This window comes from Mustela erminea, chromosome 9 (assembly GCF_009829155.1).
Source record: "Mustela erminea isolate mMusErm1 chromosome 9, mMusErm1.Pri, whole genome shotgun sequence".
NCBI lineage: Eukaryota > Metazoa > Chordata > Mammalia > Carnivora > Mustelidae > Mustela > Mustela erminea.
The window spans coordinates 83,301,974-83,328,233 of NC_045622.1; the positions used below are offsets into that span (position 1 = coordinate 83,301,974).

A 26,260-nucleotide genomic window follows, 5' to 3' on the forward strand; every position below is an offset into this window, starting at 1 on the left:
GGCTTCTAACTTATAAACTAAAAAAAAAAAAAAAAAATCAACTAGGCTCTGTGTAAGCAGAAAAAAAGAATCAATAAAGAAAAAACATCAATGAAATAAACACAGACCAAAAAATAGAAAATCATTTAAATTAAAAGTTGGTTCTTGGAAAATATCAATAAAATTAATAAACTTCTACCCAGTCACTTAAGAAAAAATGAAAGAATAGAAATTATCAATACAAAAAAATCAAAAAGCAAGGTCTACAGACTTTGCATGAGTGATAATAGAATATTCTGGACACATTTATGTCAAAACTTTGGCAATTTAAATTAAATAGATAAATTCTTTCATAAACTACTAAACTATTAAAGGCCAATTAAAAAGAATTAATTATCTTTTAAAAAAGAATTAATTACCTAAATAGATATATTTCTAATAAAGAAATTTAATTACTAATTAACAACCTTCTCAACAAAGAAAATTCCAGATCCAGGTGGCTTTACTGATAAATTTTATCAAACATTTAAGAAATAATATAGGTAGTAAACCAACTTGGAAAACAGAAGAGGAAAAAAATACTTCCCAACTCATTTTATGAGACCAGCATTACATTAATACTAAAACCAAACAAAGAGAACAAAAGAAAAAGAAACTATGGGTCAATACCACTTATGCTCATAGACAAAAAAATCATTAATAGCATTTTAATAAATCAAATTTAATAAATCAAATTATGTATATAAAGTTCAAATTATGTATATAAAGAGGATAATACCTCACAATCAAGTAAGATTTATCTCAGGAAAGTGAATTTAGTTTAACATTTAAAAATGAATCCCCATGGGGCGCCTCAGTGGCTCAGCTGGTTAAGTGGCCTGAGACACTCAAGTGCCCCACAGTGATTTCAGCTCAAGTCAGGATCCCAGGGTCATGAGACTGAGACACGTGTCAGGCTCCACGCTGGGCATGGACTCTGCTTAAGATTCTCTCTCCTTTTCCCTCTGCCCCTCCCCACCCCTCTCTCTCTCTAAAAAAACTTTTTAAAAAAGAAAAAAAAGAAAGAACCAATGTAATTCACTGTATTAGCCAACAAAATATGTTTATGAAAATGTCAATAACTGCAGAACAACAGTAGTTGACAAAGTATTTGACATACAAAATAACCTAAATGAGTAGAGATGTTCAGTAATATTTATCAAATTATCTATTCTTTCTTCATAATTTATAAGGTATCTCTCTCATGTTTCAAATATGACATGGATTTTTTTCTGTACATTTTATTCATTCCCATTGATTTGCCTATCTATGCAGTAATATCACAATAATGAATACTACCATAATGATTTTGACTTTCTAATAATTCCTCATTACTGATAGAACAGTTCTTCAAAATTGTGGTAGCAATTATTCGTTCTTGGCTTTCTCAAATTTACCAAGTTTCATGGACAATCTGGTTGGATTCTGAGTGGAATTTCACTATCGATTAATATAAGGGAGAATTTATATCCTTATGAGATACAGACTTCTTACTTAGAACTTAATATATCTCTGCTTATTCATTCCATATTTTGTATCTGAAAATGTTTTATAGATATTTTTCATTGAAGTTTTATATATCTTTTGTTGGGTTTATTCTTAGGTAACTTAAACCATTTTGTTGATTCCAGAACACATTTTGAACTCCTTAATTTGGAATGTCTCTGATGGATGTTCTCTTACAAGCAACAACAACAACAAAACAAACAACAAAAACCTTTTATAGTCAAAATAGTTAAACTCACCAACATAGTTTATCAACTTATATGGTCACCATTGTTTCTTGAATCTATCACCTTCCTTGTGAGTTCACTTCTTTTTCTTACTGGAGTTTAACCTTTCTTAAGTCTCCTTAAGTAATACTAGAGTCCTAAAAACTTGTTTGGTGTGTCTACTATCTGAAGTTATTATGGATAGTACAAATCTGGTCACAGAATCAGTAGGTGGCTGGGTCAGTTCTCAGAAATTGAACTGTACCTTTGCACTTCCCCTTTACTCAATAGGTCCAGAGTTCTCTATAAATCCATTAGTCCTGTCAGTAAGTCTGCAAATTTTTTCAGCCAGCTGTCCTCAGCTACACCAAGACTGGCACTGGAAGGATTGCAAATTCCTGTCCCTGCCTTCACACAGTATTCTTCAGTTAGGCACCACAGATTACTTCCAACAAGGAGCCCAGCAAGCCTGTGGCTTTAGTTCTGCTCACAGCTTGCTGTTTCTATTCTACCTCTGCTTCATAGTAGTATTCAAAATACCTAACAACAGAGTATATCCCAAGTACAAAATGATCACAACATATGCCAGCTTGTAAAAGAGAAGGAAGGGGGAGGAAGAGGTAGAGGAGGAAAGAAAAAAAAGGTGTATGATGTCTGAAACTTACTTTGAAAATGCATCAAAAAATGATGTGATGGATGGAAAGATGGACAGATGAATACCATTTGATAAAGCAAACTTAGTAAAATGTTAATTCTAGATTCTAGGTGGTAGGTACATGTATGTTCACTGTAAAATTTCTGTATGTTTGATAATTTTAATAATAGAATATTGAAGAAATTTTTGAATTATAAAAGCCATGTTAAGGATGTACAGGATGAAATACAGCCCTTATACAATATGTCAATGGGCTGTGAAATCAATTTAGTGGGTCCACACCACATTTTAATAGGGCCTCACATGTAGCAAGGTTAAATCCTATTTTGGAAAATTTTTGTTTTATATGCATATGTGGAGAGGTATGTATATAATACTGAATTGTAACATAAAGTGTATTTTCTCTGCTGTGAATTATGATAGGAAATGTATTTTTTACTATGGATTTCAATCAAAGATGTTCAAAAACTACCAATGCAGAAGTGGTAAAAAGCTCAAATTTTACCTCTTCTCATCTCAAGGGACTACAGGAAAAATGAGAAAGAGGTGGTGTGGGATGGGTGGATGTGTGCAGTGTGTGGAGGGAGAACTGAGGTTTGATCTGCTGTCTCCCAGCTTAGAGAGGAGGAGGTGTGTTCGCTCTAAGCTGAGAAGTCTAAGGGCAAAGGGCTTCCCTCTGGACTCTCAGTTTATATTCTGCGAGATGACTGTATTGAGGCTGTGCCCTTTCACCAGTCTTCGGCAAAAGTGAGAGGGATGCAGCCACAAAGTATAAATGCAGTGGAATAGTATGGAGGAGGCTGAAAGAGGGGCATCCCCTAGCTTTCTTGAGTCATTTTTCATTGAGGAATGGATAAGACCTACAAATTCTCACATGGCCACTGGGTACCTAAAAGGTATCGAAGTTGTAGGCCAGAAGTGCCACAATATTGAAGGGCCCAAATGCCTACACTGACTGCACTGCAGAGGCCGTTAGTGTGACCTGGTTAGGCCATGGGCAAGATGAAGAACGTGGCGGAAACTCAGTGAGAGCCAAACTAATGCAAGAACTTCCAGGGAGCACTCCTGACCAAGCAGAAAGCAGATCAGGAGTTACATCAGCTGTAAATTTCAGAAACAAGACTGGTGATACCTCAGCAGTTGGAAACTACAAGGTTCAAACTACTTTGCCTTCCTGGCACCATGAAGACTCTGAAATATTTCACTCACGTACTATCTAAAAAAGTTCAGAAAACTATGTACTCCTCACTTAGAAATACCTACTAACATTCTAAGATGCCATTGGAAATATTTTATTGCTAGCTTAAAGACAGTTGCAAAGGATGTCTTTTCTGGCATACTATAAATAGGAGCATTACGAGATAAAAAAGTTACATTTTTCTTTTAAATCTATCCAGTGAGATTAAGTATCAGTAAAATTTTATATCAACCATCATCCATTTTTCAAAATATATGGAAAAGCTCTTAATCAGAAAGTTTACATGTTGCCTTTCTCCTCAGCTTATTTCTATCCCATCTCTTTCTTAACAGAAACACCTAAAAAACAAGAAGGAAAGGTTCAGCGCTTCTGCAAGAAGTTTATGGCACCAATATTTCAAAGTGTCCCTTTGTCTGATGTCCTACAGGTTCTTCTATTCTAGGGTGAAGCACTGCAGTAGATTTGAGATGAGGGAAACATATGCTTTGCCTAAGAAGAATAGAAGATGGGAAACAAGAAGCGGCATATACCTCCACTGCAGGCACATTCACAGACAGAATAACTTTAGTAAAAAGTACACTTGGAAGTTGAGAATCTAGTCACTTATTCCTTAAAACTACTCATCTTGGATAAAAATACATTATATGTTTATTAAATAAATAAATAAATAAATAAACTACTCATCTTGGGGTGCCTGGATGGTGCAGTTAGTTAAGCATCTGCCTTTGGTTTGAGCCCCATGGCAGGCTTTCTGCTCAGCAGGGGGTCTGCTTCTCCTTCTCCCTCCACTTCTCCCCCTTCTCTCACTCTCTCTCAAAAATAAAATCTTAATCTCTAATAATCTCTTAATAATCTCTAAATAAAATCTTAAAAAACAAAAAACAAAAAAAACAAAAAACTTCTCCTCCTTCTTTTTGTGCATCTGCAGAGGAACAACTCCAGTTGACTGAACCTCCTCTTCCCCCTATAAATCCAGATGCCTTCTTGGAGGAAACACAGAGGGCAGAGACATGAGCATCTAAGCTTCTTTATCCAAAATGCTGTGTTACCTAAAAGATTGGTTAAATTATTTGGCCTTAATCAAATTTAGTTTTTACTTTCCCTGGTATTATGAATGGCACCTTCTGTGAAAAGTCAAATCAGATTTAGACAAAATTTTAAAAATGCTTCTTTACATATCTTGTATGGTGTTTGTGTAAATTTGCTTACTTGATACATGTATCTCTTTCCTAGAGTAAACTCCAACATATGTTTTTCAAATTCTGTGACTTTCATTCCCTACCCATACTCCTCAACAACTTCAGGATCTCGGATGCTCCAATTCTGAAGTTGAAGAAAGCCAGTAGCCTCAGTCTCACATTCAAAATGGGCCACAAATTTAGCTATTTTCCTTACTTCCAAGTAAAGTTATACATACAGCCAAAAAGATAGCGTGACAGAACTGACCAAAAAAGATAGTTATAAAACTTTTGTCCCATTACCAGACCATGTGCCCTATATGGGTTATGAATTAATATTTTTATAAATTTTGTAATTATCAGGGCACCTGGGTGGCTCAGTGGGTTAAAGCCTCTGCCTTCAGCTCAGGTCATGATCTCAGGGACCTGGGATAGCCCCACATTGGGCTCTCTGCTCAGCAGGAAGCATCCTTCCCCTCCTCTCTCTCTGCCTGCCTCTCTGCCTACTTGTGATCTCTGTCAAATAAATAAATAAAGTCTTAAAAAAATTTTTTTGTAATTATCATAAAAAATAGAACACACGCCATAGGGGGTTATACTGAGTTAATCTTAAATGTAATCATATAAAATATATCCAGTGGGGTTTTTTGTTTTGTTTTGTTTTGTTTAATTTATTTTTTATTTATTTTCAGCATAACAGTATTTATTATTTTTGCACCACACCCAGTGCTCCATGCAATCCGTGCCCTCTATAATACCCACCACCTGGTACCCCGACCTCCCACCCCCCGCCCCTTCAAAACCCTCAGATTGTTTTTCAGAGTCCATAGTCTCTCATGGCTTTTAAATCCTCTTTTGACATTTCTTCATTCTCGTACTGTAACCCTCAAAAAAAAAAAAAAAAATAGGAGACACTCTCAACCTATGAGATGTCTCACCGAAACCCACTGCCCTTATTTTCTCAGCAGCAATTCTTTCCTTAACCCTGTTCACTCTAAGGTTTCATCATCTTGCAAAGATCACCAATAACCTTTTTTGTGTTAAGTATAACTTGCTTGAAAATAAGTCTTACTCACTCATAACTTGATACCATGGCCTATATGAATCTCTTTTTTAAAAGCCCTCTTCATACTTCAGTTAATAAAGCATACCTTGCCTACTCTAATAGCAAAGATGAGCTCAGTCCCTTTATAACCTCGCCCTGCTGTCTCATCTTAGACAAGTATCTCAACTGACTTATCTATTATATTAATAATAAAGGTATGACTTATATGCAGAATCAAAAAAATGTCAAACTCATAGAAACAGAGTGAAAAAGTGGTTCCTAGGGACTGCAAGTGTGGAACATAGGAAGAGGTTGGTAAGAGAGTACCAACTTTCAGCTATAAGATGAATGAAGTCCAAGGATCTAAGGTATGACATGATTATGGATGGTAATATTGTATCATATCGTTGAACTTTTGCTAAAAGAGTAGAACTTAAATGTTCTCATCAAAAAAATATATGTAAATATATGAGGTAATATATGCGTTAATTATCTAAATAGTAGGAATCTTTTTACAGTATAAACTTCTGTCAAATCATCATGATGTACACTTTAAATATCTTACAATTTTATCAGTTAGACCTCAATGAAGTTGAAAAAAATTAATAACAAAGATGATGATGATAGCTACAACCTACTGACCACTTACTATGTCTCAGGTACTATGTTAAGAATTTTATATACATTAACTATTTAATCCTTATAACAATGCAATGAGGCAATTATTATTGTTGTTGTTACTCTCATTATCTGTAAATTGAGAGGACTGGATTAGATCGCCTCTAATTTTCACTTCAACCTTGAAATGCTTTCATTCTATTTTTAATAATCTTTTTTACTTAAGTTCCCCTACAACATAGAATCTATACCCCATACATATTTTTACTACTTAACTACATATTGATAAGCGTGTTTCCTAAGAGTTTCATGTGCCTATGTTCTATGTACATAACAAGAATGGAAACTTTCCAAGGGCAAGGTCTTGGATGGTTGTGCTGTATCATCAATCCTGGTTAATGCACAAATGGAACAACACATAAAGGACTATTCAACACTTCATCTTCTTTGTCCCTCTAATCTTTTTTTCACAGAGTGGGGAGATCTTTTTTCACCAAAAAAGGTAAGGTTAATTCAGTGACTACAACAATCATCGTCCCTAAAGACACCATTCCATATAGTTTATTTATAGTTTATTTATTTATTCCATATAGTGATATACACTAAAAGTCCTAAAGGTATCCATTTGGTGGTTAGATGGTCAATAGGTTGTGACTTATGTCACTTATGACTAATGACTTATGTGACTTATGTGGATATATATATATGTGATATATATATCATATATATAATATATATTTTATGTAATATATATATGGAATTTTGTTTTATGAAGACCAGCGTACCTTATCTACCCAACACCGATTTAAACCCAGATACTAAAAGAGACTCTTTATTTTGTTAGTCACTGAATGTAAAATTAAATGTCAGAAGTATAACTAGGGTATCCAGACTAAATTTCTTTCTATTAGAACAGCACTATCCCGTAGAATTTTCAATGATGATATGGCTATTAAGCACTTGAAATGTGGACATTGAGACCGAGGAATTAAGTTCTTTTATTTTATTTAATTATAATTAATTTAAACTGAAGAACCACAAGGGATTTTAACAGTGTATTGGGCAGTACAGCTCTAGAAAATGTAAGTCACTTGTGGCTTGCTGAGGCTGCAGACTAAGATCTGTCCAGTACCTTTTACTTATGCCATCATTCTCTTTTCTGAAACATTCAATAATTACTTCCCAGTGAGTAGGAAGTGTTAATAAGTAGATTCTTTGCATATCTTTTATCCATGTATATAATTCGCTTTATTTAGGAACTTGAAATCTTTTAAAAATGTAACTGGATGCTGGTTGTTTTTTGGAAATTATGTAAAATTGATTTTCTGACATAATTACTTTGAAAAAATTTGAAGACAGTGAAAAATTAATGTTATAATTCTTTGCATCTTTGTTATATATATAAAATATTGGCAAATAATGAGTTATAATATTTAAAATCAGCAATTTATTGTTTTATTTAACATTTATTCAAGCTAATGCTATGAACAACAACAGGTGAGAGGAAACCACTATATGCCTCTTAATAAAATAAAGCAAGCCAACAATTTCTAAAACATTAACTCTAAGAATCTCCCTTTCATCAATCAGTAGTCAGACTTAATAATCAAAGATCTTAACTAACAATCACTGACAACACTGATCAATTTGAATAGAAAATAGAAAATGCTAGTCAATCCTCAGGACAGTTGGTTTTCTTCCCCTTAGGAATATGCCTTCAATACTGCTTTAGTTCTCCAAGGGAAAAAGAAAATTTCATATTCTTGTCCATTCACACAAACATCTCAGTGAGCGTTATTGTTCTGGGAGGAGGGGGCAGCAGGCAGGGGGCCCAGGATGTTGACGGAACAGATAGGATGTCAGGTGAAGATAGAATGCTGTGCCCTCTCTAACCAGCTGAAGACTCGGCATGATTGTTTTCTTACAAATAATACCTGTGGGTGTTGAAACTGTTCAGGGAATCTATCAAACACACTCTTTCACTTTGCTGCTGTAACTCTATAAAATTTATTCTCATTTCAAAAGAGTCATAGGCAATAATACCTGTAGGTGGTTGAGTAATTTAAAGAAAATTTGTCAGGCCTACTTTCACTTACTTTACCAGAACAATTTTATACTTCTTTGGAGGTTTTAAAATGCAACATTTTCCACTCAGTATGATTAAAAATTTCAAAATAAGAGCCCCTCATCTTAAATTAAATATAAGTAAAGAAAATATAATATTAGGATGTTTAAAAATAAAACTGAGATCCAAAAAGGAAAATAAATTAATGTTGAACCATTTCCATTTTTTAAAATTATAGAAAGAATTCATACATAGATGTATGAGAACAAAAAGTATCTAACCAGTGTGATATTAGGGGAAAATGCATTATTACATTAATGCCAAATTATCATTCTCAGGAAATCATTCTCAGGAAAATCTGAAGGCTGAGGTCTATGAGCTTATAAAAGCTATCTATACAAATTGTAAAATACATAAATGGAAGAATAAAGGTAATAACCTTTCCAGATTATTTAACTTTCTTTAGTAACTCATCTATATCCATATTAAGTTTACTTTATGTTAAGAAATGCAGTAAATGCAGACTTTTAAAAATTTTCTATTTTGCAATTTGCATTTTTAGTCACAAGTTCAGAGGGAGAAAAAGCTCAGTAATGCTTTGTTTGAAATGTATTTTCCATAGTAATTCATTAAAAAGATAGTAAAAAGTTAAAAAAATCTTTTAATTAATCAAAAAAGTGATAACATACTTTTTGAAGTGTTTTTAGATGATTAAAGTGTTTTAGTGATTTGAAGACGAAGACATATTTTCAATCTCCGAATGGAACTTACTCTTCATTAAAATGTTCATAATCACATAAGTAGGAAAGCCTATCTCCCTATATAATCATTTCAAAATACCATTTTTAAAGTCAAAGCTCTTATTTGGTGTTTATTTCTTGAAGGGATATTTAATATTAATTAAGATAATATTTTGAATTGAAAGATACCCAAATGAGATGTCCATAAAGCTCTGTTTTTATATAACTGAATTACCAGAAAAAAGGAAAACCTCTAAGTATAATTATTTTTTGAAAGTGAGTTATTTAATAAATAGTTTTCATGGTAAAAAGTTCAAATTTGAGCCAGAGACACATATTTGACATTTGGTAGTATAATTCTAAGAGAATTAGGGAAAAATACAGATTGGAAAGTTTTTCTCCTGACCTAAACAGCTTTATGACAAGTCAAATGAAATGTTCCATGACAATAAATGTGTCATGGATAAATGATGGAAAATAAACAGTATTTCAATATCATTTCCTGTTTTATCCCATCATGGTTTTGTCCCTCTCTGTAATAATTACCTATGCACAAACTCTAGATGGCAATATTGCACTTACTGTACTTTCAAGAAAATTGTCACAGTCAGTCCCCACATATCCTCTTTATCAACATTTTATGTGCCATGGATCTATAGCCTCTTATTATAAGTGTAATGAAGCAGAAGTTATTGAAGCATTTTATTGATTGCTCAGATCACAAGTTTACTGCCATACTGAATTGGCACCTTACTCACTGAAGCAAACTGCTGACACCTTTTTTAAAAAGTGACAACTACATCTATTTCATGACCAGAAATCCATTTTCATCTCTATCAAGACAAGAATGCAATTTTCACTTCATTTAACTGATGTTAGCCCTGCTCAAAGCATGACACTTAGAAAAAGACACAAGTTTAAGGTTCTTAAAATACTTCAAGTAACTAGAATGCAGCTTGGTTTCAGGGAAAGAAAAAAAATCATCCATCATTCAAATCTACAAGCAACATAAAATTCTAAAACATTACCTATCAGAACCTTCAGAAGTAGTTTTCAAACTACTTGAAATATCTGCAACACAATTTTAATGTGTTTAATAGTAAGTTATATTTATATGTTATAAATTTCGTTCCAAGCTTTCAAAAGACATCAAGAAGTTCAAAACTGAACTATTTTGGGTATTGCCTCATGAAGGTTAAATCAAGGAAATAGCACAATTTTTTAATGTATATATATCTGGGGATCTAATGTACAGAAAGTGAGTACAGTTAACAATACTATATTACATACTTGAAATTTGTTAAGCGAATAGATCTTCAATGTTCTCACCACAAAAGAGAAATGACAATTATGTGAGATGATAAAGGTATTAACTAACCCTATTATGGTAAACATTTTATAATATTTAAGTGTATCCAAGCATCATGTTATACACCTTAAACTTACATAATGTAATATGTCAATTATATCTCAATAAAGTGGGGAGGAAAAGTAGCTGGCTTATCAAAAATAAAGTATATATAATGGAGAAGGGAGTTGGGGGAAATTGGAAGGGGAGGTGAACCATGAGAGACTATGGACTCTGAAAAACAATCTGAGGGTTTTGAAGGGACGGGGGGTGGGAGGTTGGGGTACCAGGTGGTGGGTATTATAGAGGGCACGGATTGCATGGAGCACGGGGTGTGGTGCAAAAATAATGAGTACTGTTATGCTGGAAATAAAAAAAAATAAAAAATAAAAAAATAAAGTATATATAAAAAATGAAATAGAAATAGTTACTTCTTCAATTGTGTTAAGACTCATAAATGACTTCGACTTAATATATAAGATATAAAAAATAAACTTCCAATGCTTCTTTTATGGAAAATTAAAATATTAACATTCCTTTAAGAATACTTTCTGCAAGTGACATATTCTGTCAGCACTAAATGTAATTCAAGCATACTTTGAACTGAATCTTTTCTGATAAAACTATATTATTATTATTATTGGTTTGCTATCTAAGTATCAAACTTATTAAGAGCGTGGATAAAGTGAACCAACATTAACTTAGAAAAAATTTTTAAAATCTAGAGCTTACATAAAGATTAGTTCAATGTAATAATAAAATACATTTCAGTTTTCAACTGCAAAACCAATACATGCTGAAGTTGGAAGTTCATTTCCTCACCTAATTACATAAAGTTATAGTACAATAAAGTCATAGTACAATTCTAGTTTAAAAAGTGAAACCTAATTTTTGAAATAGAGATTTAGTATCTGAGATTCTTAAACCCAACACATCAAATATAGAACATTTAGAAGTAGCAGATAATAGCATTTTTAAAAAGTACCTTACTTAAATTAATAAATAAAAAGAACTATATACCAAAAAAACTTGAATCACTCAGGCAGAAAATTATAGTTTTCAACAAACTTCATTAAGTAAGGGTCTATTACAAATAGCCCAAGTACATATTTCAAAATTAAAATTACAGAAATAAAACACTTCCCTGCAGCTTCAGACATAAGTAGAAATTGTCAGTGTTTTTTTTTTTTTTAAGTTTAGAAAATGCTCCAAGAGTTCAAGAAATATTTGGGTGTATTTTTCTTATTTCTTGTTTTTAAGTAATCAACAAGCTAAAACTAAATTTCCAAGATGATCATTTCTTTACAAAGTGCTGAAAGTTAGGAATAAAATTAAAAATTTCCTTCACATTTTTTCATATCTTAAATTTCACAGAGACTGTGATATTCTTCATAATTAAGATGGTGGTTGTTAAGATATTACAGTTGGATACTCATCTCCTTTGTTTCTCTCTGAATTTAAAAAATGGCTATGCAATCAATAACAACTGTTAAACCATCCTGTGAACCACTTTAAATGATTAAAGCTGTATGTTTATGAGTTCTTTTAGAAACTATTTTCAAAGAAGACTGCAATGCACTCATTATTTAAACGTATACAGGAATTTTGTTGGCTGGAGGAAAAAAATTCAAAGAAGTATCAAAATTGAGAAGACATTTCCAGCAATAGACATTTCCTAAAGATCACGTTCCTACTTAAGATCAGTCATTCCAAATCATTATTTGTAGAGCCTCCTGGCACAGTTCCATGGACTTTTATGTATCTCTACAGTGTTTCTGAAGAGACTGACATAGATTTTGTTTACTGACAGCAACGAAAAGCTCTATGTAGGATCATACATAAAGACGATCATGTTTAAAAATCACTAATATCATTTTAAAAGGTAGTGCAGGCTTGTGTTTTGGCCTCTGTTTAGCCATGTTAGGCCTATGAATGACAGCTTCCCTGCTTGAAGCACACAGAAAGCACAGCCTTCCTCATTCACTGACAGGACTGTGGCCTTTTCACACGTTCCTTCCACAGCAGTGTTTGTCCCCAAACACTGGAACTCGACACAATGGCATTCCTACTTCAACACCCCCACCAACAGCACCACTACTTAACAAGAATGCTAATGAGATGGAACAGTCCCTGTCGCTGAAAGTGTTAACTGCATTTCATAGGAATGCGTTTATGCTACTTCAAAGATTACCAATTAAATAGATTCTGCTTAGCTCTGAGCAATTTCTAAGATGTTTCACTTTTAAGGAAATAAATGTGATAAATGTAAGACTAAGTAACTTTATGCTGTCCTAAATATAATATCTCATTTTATGTACATGAATCAGTATACATTTAAGACCACACTAATGTAGTGGGCTTAATTCGGTTGCATGCTATAATAGCCAAGTTAGAGTTAGAAATTGAAAAATGAGTAAGTCTATAAACATAAAACCAGTAGTTCTGACTTTCCTTTTAGTGGTATTTTATCAGTTTATTTAAAAGAAATGCCCTTTGGGAATCCCAAGACATCCAATTTAAAGATGGAAAGAAATTTTCTTTGACAGAATCCCAGCAAAACAATATTAATGTTTTTATATATAATCTCAGAAGTGAAATCAATGGAAATAATATCAAGAGTTCATCTAATTCTATAATTTATAAGCTTAGATTTGTTAAGGAAGTAGGAATCATTACCCATCTCCATTTTACCTGATTCCTCAACATGATCTTATATAAAACTAAATAGAAAAGCCTATCTCTAAGGTCAAATGAAGTAAATGCAGTTCAAATAAAGTTCATTAATGCTAAGAAGGATATTTGCTAAGAAGTCCTACTCATGTTAAAATAATTGCCAGGCTTAACACTTAGCTACTGATGACCTGACAATGGTACAGCTACAGTGACTTTTCTAAACATTGCAAATAATTTTAAATGAAATCATGATATAACAATACAAAAGAGACTCAAGAATACATAGAATTGAGCATATCTAAAAGAAATAGAAATTTGCATGGAAATGCATAACAGGTAAATTTCTATTTCTTTTTCTTCATTTTTATATTTTAAATAAACCTAAAAAAGTATCATATTAAAACTGTTGAGTGCAAATGTTTGTTATTACAATTTAGCAAAAGTAAAAGGTTTAGTTAGGAATGGCAAAGAGCCTAGGTTTTTAAACATTCCCAAATCTGGCATAGTGTGAATGATATAGACAACTTCAAAGATGCTAAAAATGTTAATTTTGTTCATATTTTGCTCAAATGTACTTTTCATCAATTCTGAGTCCTAAAGAAACCTTTAAAATCAAAGCAGTAGCTCTTGAAATACTTTCTTTTTTCACAATATACGGAACTCTTTTCAATCTAGTTCAACTGCTCAATTTTACATGTTTAGGACAATGGAATAAAAAACAAGCCTTAATTACTTTCTGAGCAGTTTCTTATCTCTAACATCCTCACTTTTAATAAAATTTTTAAAATGTTTAAGTTTTTTAAGATTTGATTTAAACAGTGCTTTTCTTGTACTGCAGAATGATCTCTTTTTTAAACATCAAAAAATTTTAAACTAATAAGTAGAATCAAACAATTTAATACCAAATAAATGATTATAATTAAATTGGTCATCTATTTTATAATATCCTTGTATCTTAAAAGTTAACTAATATTTCAATTTGAATAATTTCACCAAAATAATAATAAATTTTATAATATTTATACCAGTTTTTATATATGATACTGGGGAAAAAATTTAAAAAGAAGTTTGAATTTTTATTTTTCATATTTATCATTATAAGTAGCTTTATCTACGATAATTATTAATCCCACTTCTGGATCCACTGAGATTAATTAACTAAGGAAATAATCACATTTTGAGAATAAAAGTTTCTCATGGGAAGATATTTCTTGCTAGTTCTGGACACCTTAGTTCAAGAATTTCTTCTCGTCAATACAAATTGTCCTTTTCCAAAAAGACAGCAGGAGGTGCTGTGTGAACACTGAGACCACATCCCATTCCTCTCTCCCCTCCCCCAGCACACAGAGAATAATAGCGTGATGTTTTCAAAATATCCATTTTTCAGTGGCCTGTGGCCTGAAATAATGAGCCCCGTCCTAAATTGGAACCTCATCGTTAGAAATGTAAAACCTAGACTTTATTTAACATGGTAAAATATATGTTTAACTTCTTAAGACCAAGTGCAAAGGGGATTCTAAAAATGTGGCAACTGTTTTTATTTTATAAATGGCCATCAATCATTCTGCTTTGTAATTTTAGTTCCACTTTAAGATAAATCAAAGTCCCTATATGTCCTTATAAAAATATCAAAATCTTTACACATACACACATCTCACAGTTATGGAAAGGATACTTAAAAATTAAAAGACACAAACTTAACCTGATTACTTTCTAAACATACAAGTTAAATAAGCATAAATGAAGTGAGTTAGTCTTGACAAGAAGTTAATTCACAATTTCATTTCCCAGAATGTGACTGATTTACATTTTAGCCTACCTTCTACAATAGCAATTCTGATTTCATACTAAAAAAGAAAAAAAGAAAAAAAGACTGAGCATTTAAACCTTCAAATGATTTAGGAGCTATTCATTTTCTTGCTTAAAGTAACTGTCTATAGAAATTCCACATAAGGAGTTGCCTTCGCTTTGCACAGTATGCAGCAAGAAAAGATGAGACATATGACATCCCATACCAAAAGACAGATACAATTAGCCCCATTATTGCTGGCTTTGAGATTACAGAAGAAGCATTTTGGCTCCCTAACGGGCACTGAGTTCACAAAATACATGTCACAGTTTTTTTATGACACAATGCCAATCATCACCTCTATACAACCAAGTACATTTTAAAACACATAATAAAGCAATTTTTAAAGAGGGATGACTCACCTGTGTATAATATTTTTTTGCAGACTTTAGTCGTTGGTACAAGGCCAAAAGAACTCCTTGGATGTACATCTTAGCTCCTGAGGGGCTGAAACCTTCTCCCTTAGAGACCCAAACTGGTCCCCGCAAAGGTGTGATGGAATTTTGCAGGCATTTTTCAAGCAGAGGAACTATACAAGAAAATAAGGGAAAATAAATTCTTTTGACCCAACTGAAAATGCACTGCCTGGAACACAGTCCCAATACCAGAACTAACTCTTAACATCTATTATTTATATCTGACCTGGGTTAAGTCTTACAGAGGCAATTCCTGCATTACTAGTGGCCACCATGAAGGATGTATTTATATTGAGATACCCCCCATGCAAGACTCATAAGCTTTGTGAGCACACCTGAATAGTTCTGAAGTGTGCCTAACTAGCTGCACAGAGTGTCATGGTGTGCACTGATTGCCTTATCTTCTCATTTATCACAGATGAGTTGGAACCAACCTTGCTGAAATCTACTTGCATTGTCCTGATAAAATTGTAAGATCCATGTTGTTTCTGTATATAGCTTCCCATAGAGGAGTCTATATATCTAAAATATCACATCTGGAAATTATTCATAAAATATAATCCACACCTTTATAAGCCATCCTATTCAAGTCTTTTCACTGCCATTGCTTAAATAACCCATAAAAACAGGGTGGTACCGCTGTTTAAAAATAAAGGGAATCTTAAGCAAGCATTTTATCGCACCTTTTTGTTTTTAAGTTTTGAGATATAAGCTAAAGATTTAGGAATGTTATTTCAGCACCCGTTTTGTAAACATTTAGAAGATATTTACTTGCTGGCCTGTATTGCAACATCTATACTGGACTTGACAGACATGTTTATACACTTTTTCACACGATTAGCTTATAAAGTCTTTCTAGTGTAAAATAGTCAAATAACATGGCAGCTAGCTAACATTTTTTAAGATTTAATTTCCCTCAGAAATGCCAGAAATGAAAAATAAAAAGAAATCTTAGGCACATTTGGGAACCCAGAAAAATGAAAGGATTTCATTTTTTAACTTGGTCTTAAGTATACACGTGCGACACAATATAAACATACAAAATAACTATATGGCTTGGCTACCTGATTCTGATACATATTTCTAATAGAAAAGAAATTAAATAGATCACCAGCAAAGAAAATAGCTCCTAGCTCCATGCCATTGGTTATGTTATATGTGGCATATTTTATGCAGAGAGGCCTAGCGTAGCAATCTGGAAATTGAATTACAATTAGGTTCAGCTGAGCTGCTGAGCGGCTGAGTTATGCAAATGGCCTTTACTACTGGTATTCTGCTGAATTTTGCTCCTAGTAAAAAAGTTATGCATTTTATGCACTAAGTTCTATAACTCTCTACCATAGCACAATTTAAATTCTTTCTAATATATTCAACACTAAGGAGAAAGTTAGAAATAGAACTTAAGCTTCTCTGAATCTCCTATAAAGTTAAAAGAAAATTATGACCCAATGACTACTTAGACATCTTTAGATGTGTGCGTGAAATTCATTCATCCAGCCTCAGAAATTAATTCCTAAAATTCTCATAACAAAACCATGTTTATACTGGAGCAATTACTTCTCTCTACTAAGTTTTATCATAACAAATACCACAAACTTTTTAAAATAGAAGATGACATATACTATAAAAGAAAGAAAAAGAAAAAAAAACTTATTTTTAGAATTGTAACTCTTCAATCTTTAAAAAAAGTATGATATAAACCAATCTTGATTTTAATTTTTCCTAAAGAAAACTAGCTTAAGAATCATCAGTGCTTTTACTTAAATGCTGTAACATTCATACATTACTATGTATTGGGTTTTAATTTGTAAACTTTTAATTTGGTACACTCATTGAACCTATTACAGTTTTTGAACATGGAAAGGCATTACATAAATAGCTATTAAGTTGAAATAATTTTAAGTAAATTGGGAAGTGGGTAATAAACTTGAATGATCTACATCCTAGATTTAATCTTGAATTTAAACCTGAGAACACATTCTCAGATTCTCTAGTTTTATAACCTTATTCATCCTTGCTGGCCATAAAGTAACTTTCAAATTCTTTATTTCAGTCCAAGGAATTCCAAGGTATGATTTCATAGATCTTCTAATACAAGTTCTACTTTTTGCAGAGCTTATGTCCCCTTAAATAAGAATTTAAGAAAAAAAATATATATATAGCTTAGGAAAAAATACAAATTATATCAAAATGCAAGCAGTGTCAGAACTGATATAGGATGGAAAATAGCTCCCATGCTCCACATGATTTATGTAATTAGGAATACTATGGAAACCAGAAATAGCAAAGCAAAGAAAGCAGTATTCACAAGCAGGTTTTATAAGGGACCTCAGAATCTGCTCTGAACTTGTTGAATAATCTGTTCAGTATTCTAGAATCTCCCTGCTGGAAGCAGGGTCCTCATTATAACCACAAGAGCGCTAATAAAGGTTAGCCTCTGAATCAGGGATTAGAAGGCTCTTTTCTTTTTGGGAGCTGCAAACTAGTAACTTTGATGATCTTCTTGAAAAGGAAGACAAAGCACACTCCAAGAACAAACAATGTTTCCACTAACTAGGAAGGTACAGAAAACAGAAGAAAATGATACGCCCTAAATACTTCGAAAGGAAATATAAATAAGTCTAATATATTTTAAAAAATAAAATTTATTAATCAGTTACAATTAGAGAACACTCCATTAAAAGGATTGACTTAAAATGACAGTTTTGAAATATAATAGAATAATTGGTTAAAAATAAGTCAATTGACTTTTCAACCCCAACCGTAGATTTTTAACATGAGTATGAATTACTTTTTAAGCATTTTAGTGGATATTTGTAATGTTCTATACCCAAGACAATTCATAAGTGTCCTTAACAAACCTTTTTCTTTTATGTAGAGTTCTTTTTTACTCTGTTTCTGGAGCTAAGTGCATTAAAGATTATTGCATAAAGATGTGCAAAAACCAAAGGCAATTATTTAGAAAGGACAATAGACACTTTTTAACCATGGAAAGAGCATAAACCTAGATGTTGCTATGAGCTAACAAGGCCCATGAGAGTCACTCAAAGAAAAAAAAAAAAATTTCTTTCCCAGTGAATGAACACCAGGGTATTATTTCGTGGATAAACCACGAGTTTCTCCTTTAACCTGCTACTCAGAGATATTGCCTCACTCAGTAAGGTTAGCTGGCTCCTATAATTCTACATTCCTTTAATACTGGTGTGCACAGGTACACACAGCATTTCTTCTGAAGTTTGAGGCCTTTATTACAGGTGTTCTACCTATTTGCTCTTATTTACATAATAACAACCAGAGCTTTGCTTTTCTGTAATTTCAGTATTTTCATTAAATAGGGCCTCAAAATTTTTATTAGATAAGTGGTTTGGAAATTACTCATTCATTAAATTTATCAATATACATAGATGAGTCAAATGTGATCATTCCATTGGGATCATCACCACCACTGGAGAATAGCTTTTTATCCGTTTTGTTTATTCTCAAGTTATGAATACAGGGTAACTTAAAATGAACCCAATAGTTTCAACGCGTTTGGACTGAAGACTGAGGATGCTGAGTAAATAGATCATTTAACTGAAAGGAGTAATTTCCCGGGTAGAGTTAGTATTGAGCATCATGGGTAAACAGATCTTATGATTGAAAGTAATAGCTATATCAGATTCATAACTATCAATAGATACTTTTCTCACTCATGCTGTTCCATTTCCTTGCATTTGTTTCTCCTTTTTTCCATCTGCGAATATGTTCTTGTCCTTCAAGGTTTGTATCAAATGTTATGTTCTGTGGCAAAATATCCCATGTTACTCAGACAGAATGGAGCTGTTCCCCTTCTATGCTTCCCAGAGCATTGTTTGTAACTTTATTTTCCCTTTACTGATTTGAATTAATTCTTATCTTTTCCACACCCATTTCCATCCTCCAGTAAATCACAAATGCTTTAGGGCTTTGAGACCATAGTTTTGGTTTGTAAAAGTAGTGCTCAATAAATGTCTACCAGACAAATTAAAAGTACTTTGGATAAGATGCAGACAGTTTTTAGGCAAATTTTAAGACCATGAGTTCAACTTATGCACAAAGACTATGCACACTTAGAATCTGTAACTTTCTGTGACCAAATGAAAATTTGATCAAAATTTAATAATTATTTATAGGCTAGAATTTTGAAGCACATTTAGAATATGTACAACTGTTTTGTCTTAATTCTCCTTATAAAAGATCTTAAAAACTAAGAAGGAAATTATAAAAGAAAATGATACATTTTGGCAATGAAGCATTAACAAGCCAGACGGCCAGAGGTGGGTACTTAAAAAGTCTTGGAAAAGCCTCATGTGCTCTATCCTACCCTGTCATAAATCATGCTACTATAGGAAAAGGCACAAAATAAAACCTATGTAACAAAGCAAAAATACTAGGTTAAGATCAAAATAGCCACTGTAAATACTAAAAATGATACCATCTAAGAACACCAAAGACAATAAGTTCAAAAGCTATTCATAAAAAAGGAAGTTGTTCAGCCTTCAAGCACTTCATTACTAATAAGAAGTTTGAACTTATTTGGATTCATGATGGGAGCAGTACAAGAATTTTTGACAAGGAGGCAAATATCTCCCTAAAAAGAAACCACAAAGCTAATGGAACTTTCCAAGTAGAAATAGACTGGAGTGCCTGTCAAATTCTATACCTAGAGAATATAAGTCTTTTTCCAAAAGTAACATCTTACATTAAAAGAGATACTTTGCTTACTCATTTGAATTTGCTATGGAAAGCTAAAAAGAGGATTTTTTTTAATTAATATGTTTCCAAAATGCACTGGAAATAATCAAAGTCTTTAATAACCTACTGTGAATTAAAAATTAAAATTCATGCCAATTAAATATCCTGAGTCGTAATTTACATAATACAGTAATCTTCACATTTCAGTCTGAGTACATAAGACTGTGGGAAAAAAGAGCACTGTCCAGAGCATAATTACCTATAAAGAAACGTCTACATGTTCTCTGGCAGCAAGTCTCAGATCTCAGTCTCAAAGATACTCAATTATTGTTTAGCAGGACATCATTTGGAAATTCTCCCATTCAGTTGGAATTTATTTTTAAACAAAGTTTACCTAAAAAGTCTTTTTTGGAGGAAACAAAGTGAGCTCTTTAAAGATACTAAGACTTGACTACTTCCCATCCAGGAAGTATGCCTGGAGGTAGTATGAGTTAGTGCCAAGGTATGTGTTTTTTAATGCTCTTTATCCATAGTTGGAAAGCTCCCGGTCCCAGAACAACCAGCAGATGCCACTCAAAAGCATAGTCTGCTGGGAAGATTGAATGAGGTAAAGCATACTGTCTCCAGTATTGCTTGATTTCTATCAGTATATTTTTATTCAAACAAAACTAAACTAACAGCTGCTGTGTACTTTTGTTTATGTGCTATATGTCAAATGTTACTGTCCCTAAGGTACTTATGTGAAAAGATTTAGCAGGCGTTTTCTTAAATACCGATGCCTACCCAAATTTGGATTTTTCCTCCACTGAACAAAATGACAAGTACACGATTGCTATACTTAGAGCAATCTTTCACAGCTGCTTTAGTTTTTCAGTGATCCTATTAAACTGACGGCATATTGCCTGTGGGGTCTACAGTGTTATAATACTGCTCTAAGAGACATTGATTTGTATGATAGGATCAAACAGAATAGGGATGCATTGGGGGGAAGAATTTCATAGGTCATATTGTTTTTACCTGAGTAAAATTTAATTTAGACATTGTGACCTTTGCAGAACACCTGGTTATTTTAATTGCTGATATGTGGGTGAACATTGACATTGGGGCTTAGAAAGTAGGAAATCTTAGGTCTCCTCTGTTTTGAAAATGCATCCTGAGTCATGTCTTTTCTTAAACTGAACGAAGTAGCTGTGCATTAAATATGCTGGCACATCTTCTGCTCGAGCAAGTGGACCGAAATGGTGTGAATTGTTAATGCCTTGCTGCTTTGGTTCACGGCTTGTGATTGATCATTTGTAACTATATCTACTCCTTGTTCCATGAAATCAAGTATGGAGTAATGGGTTCATCAGATTTTGGGGTTAAATTGAGAGTGAAGAGGTACTGTGTGTGGAAATAAGAGTTGCCATGTTCAGGGCTGGCCTTGTAACAGCATGGAATCTAAAGGCGATATTCAAAACCACTTCACTCATCATACGCTTACTGATTCTGAATAGGGCCCATTTGCAGGGGACATTTGGTAGTTTTCCAATACGCTTTATGCCTCTTTCTACTTCCACCACCATGCACATCTTTTTTTCATACATCCCAGTAGCACATTGGTAGAACAGGTCAGCATACACAATTCATTTATTTAAATAACTTGATTTATACAAGTAGAAATAAGCTGGGAATTCTATTGTGCCTTGCCTTCCCCCTCAACAAAAATAATAGTGTGTGTGTCTTTGAAAATAAAAGTGTTTTGTGAATTCAGTTCCTTGGGCCTCTTAAATATTTGGTATTTAATAATAACGTAAAATAATTGAACTGATACATGTACAACTTTATGGCTACTTAAATACTGAGAATTAACATTATCTAATCTATTTTATGTGCTCATGGACTATATCAATATATAGTAATTGAATATATATGGCCTGTCTTTTCAAACTAAAAAGCTCTATACAAAAATGTAAGGTCTTATCTTAGAATTAGTTTTGGAAAATACAATACATGGAACTTAATAAATAAAACAAACAAAAACTAGAACTAAAGACCTTTAGAAATGTCAGTATATAATTGTTTGCTTAACAACTGATCCTTTTTTTTGCATTATTATTTTTTATTTTTATTACTACTGAGAAAAGCTTAATCCAAATGGTGGTAACTGAGGCACCACTTAACTTTTGACCCCATAGGAAAAGATGAAACAGAAAACTTCCTAAAACTTAGGAACAAAATCAAATATACAAAGCACTTGTATGTATAAGTAACATCAAAAGCAAGCTAATTGTAAAATATTTCCTTTTTTTTAAAGATTTTATTTTTAAGTAATCCCTATACCCAAAGTGGGGCTCAAACTTACAACTCCAACGTCAAGAGTCTCATGCTCCACCAAAGTCTCCACCAGAGTCTCATGCTCCAGCCAGGCACCCAAAAATGTTTCAAAATTCTACTGTTACATTATAAAGTAACAAGTAATATAAATCTAAAAAAAATGTAGCTGGATTCTTTTTCCTTTTTCTTATTAATTTTTTTCTTTTTTTCTTAAGTCTGAAAGCAGGAATAATAATAATACTTGTCATACACAACCTAATTTAAACTGCCCTAGGTGTCATTTAATGTGGGTAAAGCTGTTTTGGTCTCCTTAGATGCAAATGCTTGATCAATATATTACATTCAAATATTTTATTTAGGATATATATATATATGTTGTGAAAAATTTATATATATGAAAAATTTATACTTTTTAATGTGACAAACTAAAAGGTCTTAATAGTTTAAGCAATTAAAATGGAGAGCTCCCTTTTGATATTCATTTCTCAATGTTTATTTCACAAAAGTAGAATCCTCTATAGTTAGCATTTTTACATAGTTTGTCTACTATCCCATCTCTTCTGAAAACTTTATGGGGAAGAAAACCTCTCTATACTGAGTCATGTTCTTTTACATGGAGAGGTCTGTTTTAAAAAGATTAAACAGTAATAATTAAGCTATTTGTTTTCACTGGTAATTATACTTAAGTTTTTAATAATAAACCTCTAGGATCATTGGAACATCATTAAAGTAAGGGTAAGATCTCTGGTTCAAAGACTGAGAATAAGAAATAAAAAGCAGAAGCTAGAAAGAAAGACAAACTCCAGGAGAAGATAGAAAGAACAAGGACTTGGCTAAAACATTACATAAATACTGAAGCAAGTTTAGCCCAACGAAACCTAGAAGTGATGATCATATCTTCATGAATAGAAAAGAGAGTCTATGTTTTAAAGACTTCAAAAGGGAATTTCTGACAGATATTAAAGTGTCTCTAAGCAGATTAGACTGCTTTGTGGATGTTAATATCACACAATTTGGCATTCATACATTTAATAAAAGATGACAGTGATCCAATTATAATAGGAGTTCTCCAACTGCCACCAGAAAAACCCCTCCTTTTTTTAAAATCAAGCTTTTAAAAATTCTTAATATTCTCTATAGATCAATAGTAGAAATTTAAATCAGTGATTACTTTCTGTTTTTGTTCAACCCAACTCTGATGCCTTGAGGTCACTGGAAGTCACTGAGGGACATCTATAAGGCGCCTTGCAACCAAGGCAAAGTCACAGGGTGCACAGTCTTAAGGGAAATTGAAGACTTCTCCTGAGAGACATCTTTCCTACACAAAAGGGCTTTTAACTGGCTGCCTTTGTATAGTCCAAAGAAGCCTAGAGAGATTTAAGGGTTGATTCATAACCACCAGCATTTGGCATCCCTCTTCAGCAAAAGGTCTGAGTTTTGCATTTTATAAAATATGAGAAATAAAGGTAAATAGTACTGGGACCCAAGGATTGGAAAGGGGCAAATGTAGTTAATTTTAAAGAAATCAGGGCTGCTTGGGTGGCTCAGTCAGTTAAGCATCTGCCTTTGGTTCAGGTCATGATGCTGGAGTGTTGGGATTGAGCCCCATGTGAGGCTCCCTACTTAACACACAGTCTGTTTCTCTTTGTCCCTCTCTCCTGCTTGTGCGCTTGCTCTCTCTCTCTCTCTCTCTCAAATAAACATACATAAAATATTTTTTAATATAAATAAGTTATTGTACCCATAAGTTTGATCTTAATTCCCTAAAAAGTTTTGGAAGAGATTTTAAGATGAATGGTTTGTGAACTCTTAGAAAAATAAACAGTAATCACTAGGACCCATATGGAGTAACTCATATAGTAAATAAACTCATATATTAAATAAATATTTAAGGAACAGAGAGGAAGATTGTTGGGGTAAACAGGGAGACTCTTGGGGAAATTCCTTACATGGGGTTTGACATCTCTAACAACAGCATATCACTATTATTTATTCCAGTGGGAAATAGACCCTAATAGACTATAGCTACCATCTATTATTCTTAAGCAAGGACCTACTGCTAAATCTGTATGTCTCTTCCCAGATAAATGATTATATCTGCAACAAGGTAAGAGAACATACAATGTCTGCAAACCTCCTGTTTAGGTTTTCTATTTAGAATTCATGATTGCGGGCGCCTGGATGGCTCAGTGGGTTAAGCCGCTGCCTTCGGCTCAGGTCATGATCTCGGGGTCCTGGGATCGAGTCCCGCATCGGGCTCTCTGCTCGGCAGGGAGCCTGCCTCCTCCTCTCTCTCTCTCTCTCTGCCTGCCTCTCTGCCTACTTGTGATTTCTCTCTGTCAAATAAATAAATAAAAATCTTAAAAAACAAAAAAAGATTTAGAATTCATGATTGCTGTCCTTTGATGTTTCTATTTAAAAATGATAGAGAAAGTTCTGATTTTGTGCTTGTGGAGAGGGTGGTTAGGTTATGGACATTGGGGAGGGTATGTGATATGGTGAGTGCTGTGAAGTGTGTAAGCCTGATGATTCACAGACCCGTACCCCTGGGGCAAATAATACATTATATGTTAATAAAAATAATTAATAAAGAAAGAAAATAAAAAATAAAAGTGAGTGCCTGGGTGGCTCAGTCTATCAAGTGTCTGCCTTTGGTACAGGTCATAATCCCAGGGACCTGGGATCGAGCCCCATGTCGGGCTCCCCACTCAGTGGGGAGTCTGCTTCTCCCTCTGCTCCTGCCTCCTAATTTGTGGGCTCTCTCTCTCTCTCAAATAAAAATAAACTAAAAATCTTTCAAAAAGTGATAGAGAAATATGTCACTTAGCATCCAAAACAAGGCAAGAGAAAGTTATGAATGGATACTGCCTTGGATCCCAAATTTCTTTCCTGGAGAAAGTAATAAAAGGAATCAGGATGAAAACACACACACACACACACACACACACACACACAAACACACACACACAGTTGTCCCTTATGGGTCTTGACTTATTCTTAGCTAAAAAAGCAATACCACTTACAAAGCCCAAATTATCTGGACCATTGCAGTTCCACATTTAGCAGAACAGAAGCAGTAGTGATAGCAATAATAGAGCAGTACTAGGCATTTTTAGGGCATAAAGAGAGAGGGAAGCATTTGACTAGATACCTTCTCAGTGTCCTGAATTTCCCACTCACATCAAAAGGCATCTATGGGGGCACCTGGGTAGCTCAATTGAGCATCTGACTCTTGATTTCAGCTCTGTTGGTGAGAGTCATAAGACCAAGCCCCGTGTGGGGCTCCACCCTTGGTGTGGACTCTGCTTGGGCTTCTCTCTCTTCCCTCCATCTGCCCCTACCCCAGCTTCTGCATGCTCCCTCTCTCTCTAAAATAAATAAATAAATAAATAAATAAATAAAATCTGGAAAAAAGGGAGGGCATTTAATTACAATGTTTCTAGATAAGGGCAGCATCCCCAATTTTTATACTACTTTATGATTTAGCCCTGAGTTAAACATGGGAATACAGACAAGACTACAAAATCTCTGTCTTCATGGAGCTTAGAATCTAGAGGACAGACAGATATTAAATAAATAATTCCCAGTGCAGTTTTGTGAATTATAATTTAAACAATTAGTATATACAGGGTGCTATTAGTATAACAAAGATACCTGTCCTAGACAAGGGAGGAAAGGAGCATAGGAGCAAGGCAATGTCAGGAAATCATTTCAGA

At 33.4% G+C, this 26,260-nt stretch overlaps 1 protein-coding gene across 1 annotated transcript in view; it reads right to left on the reverse strand.

Moving 5' to 3' along the window:
- DCDC1 (doublecortin domain containing 1) overlaps positions 1-26,260 on the reverse strand; it is a 452,779-nt gene that overhangs the window by 341,700 nt on the left and 84,819 nt on the right. The window contains 1 exon segment of the mRNA XM_032359359.1: positions 15,462-15,628. Coding sequence (XP_032215250.1) covers positions 15,462-15,628 — 167 coding nt within the window.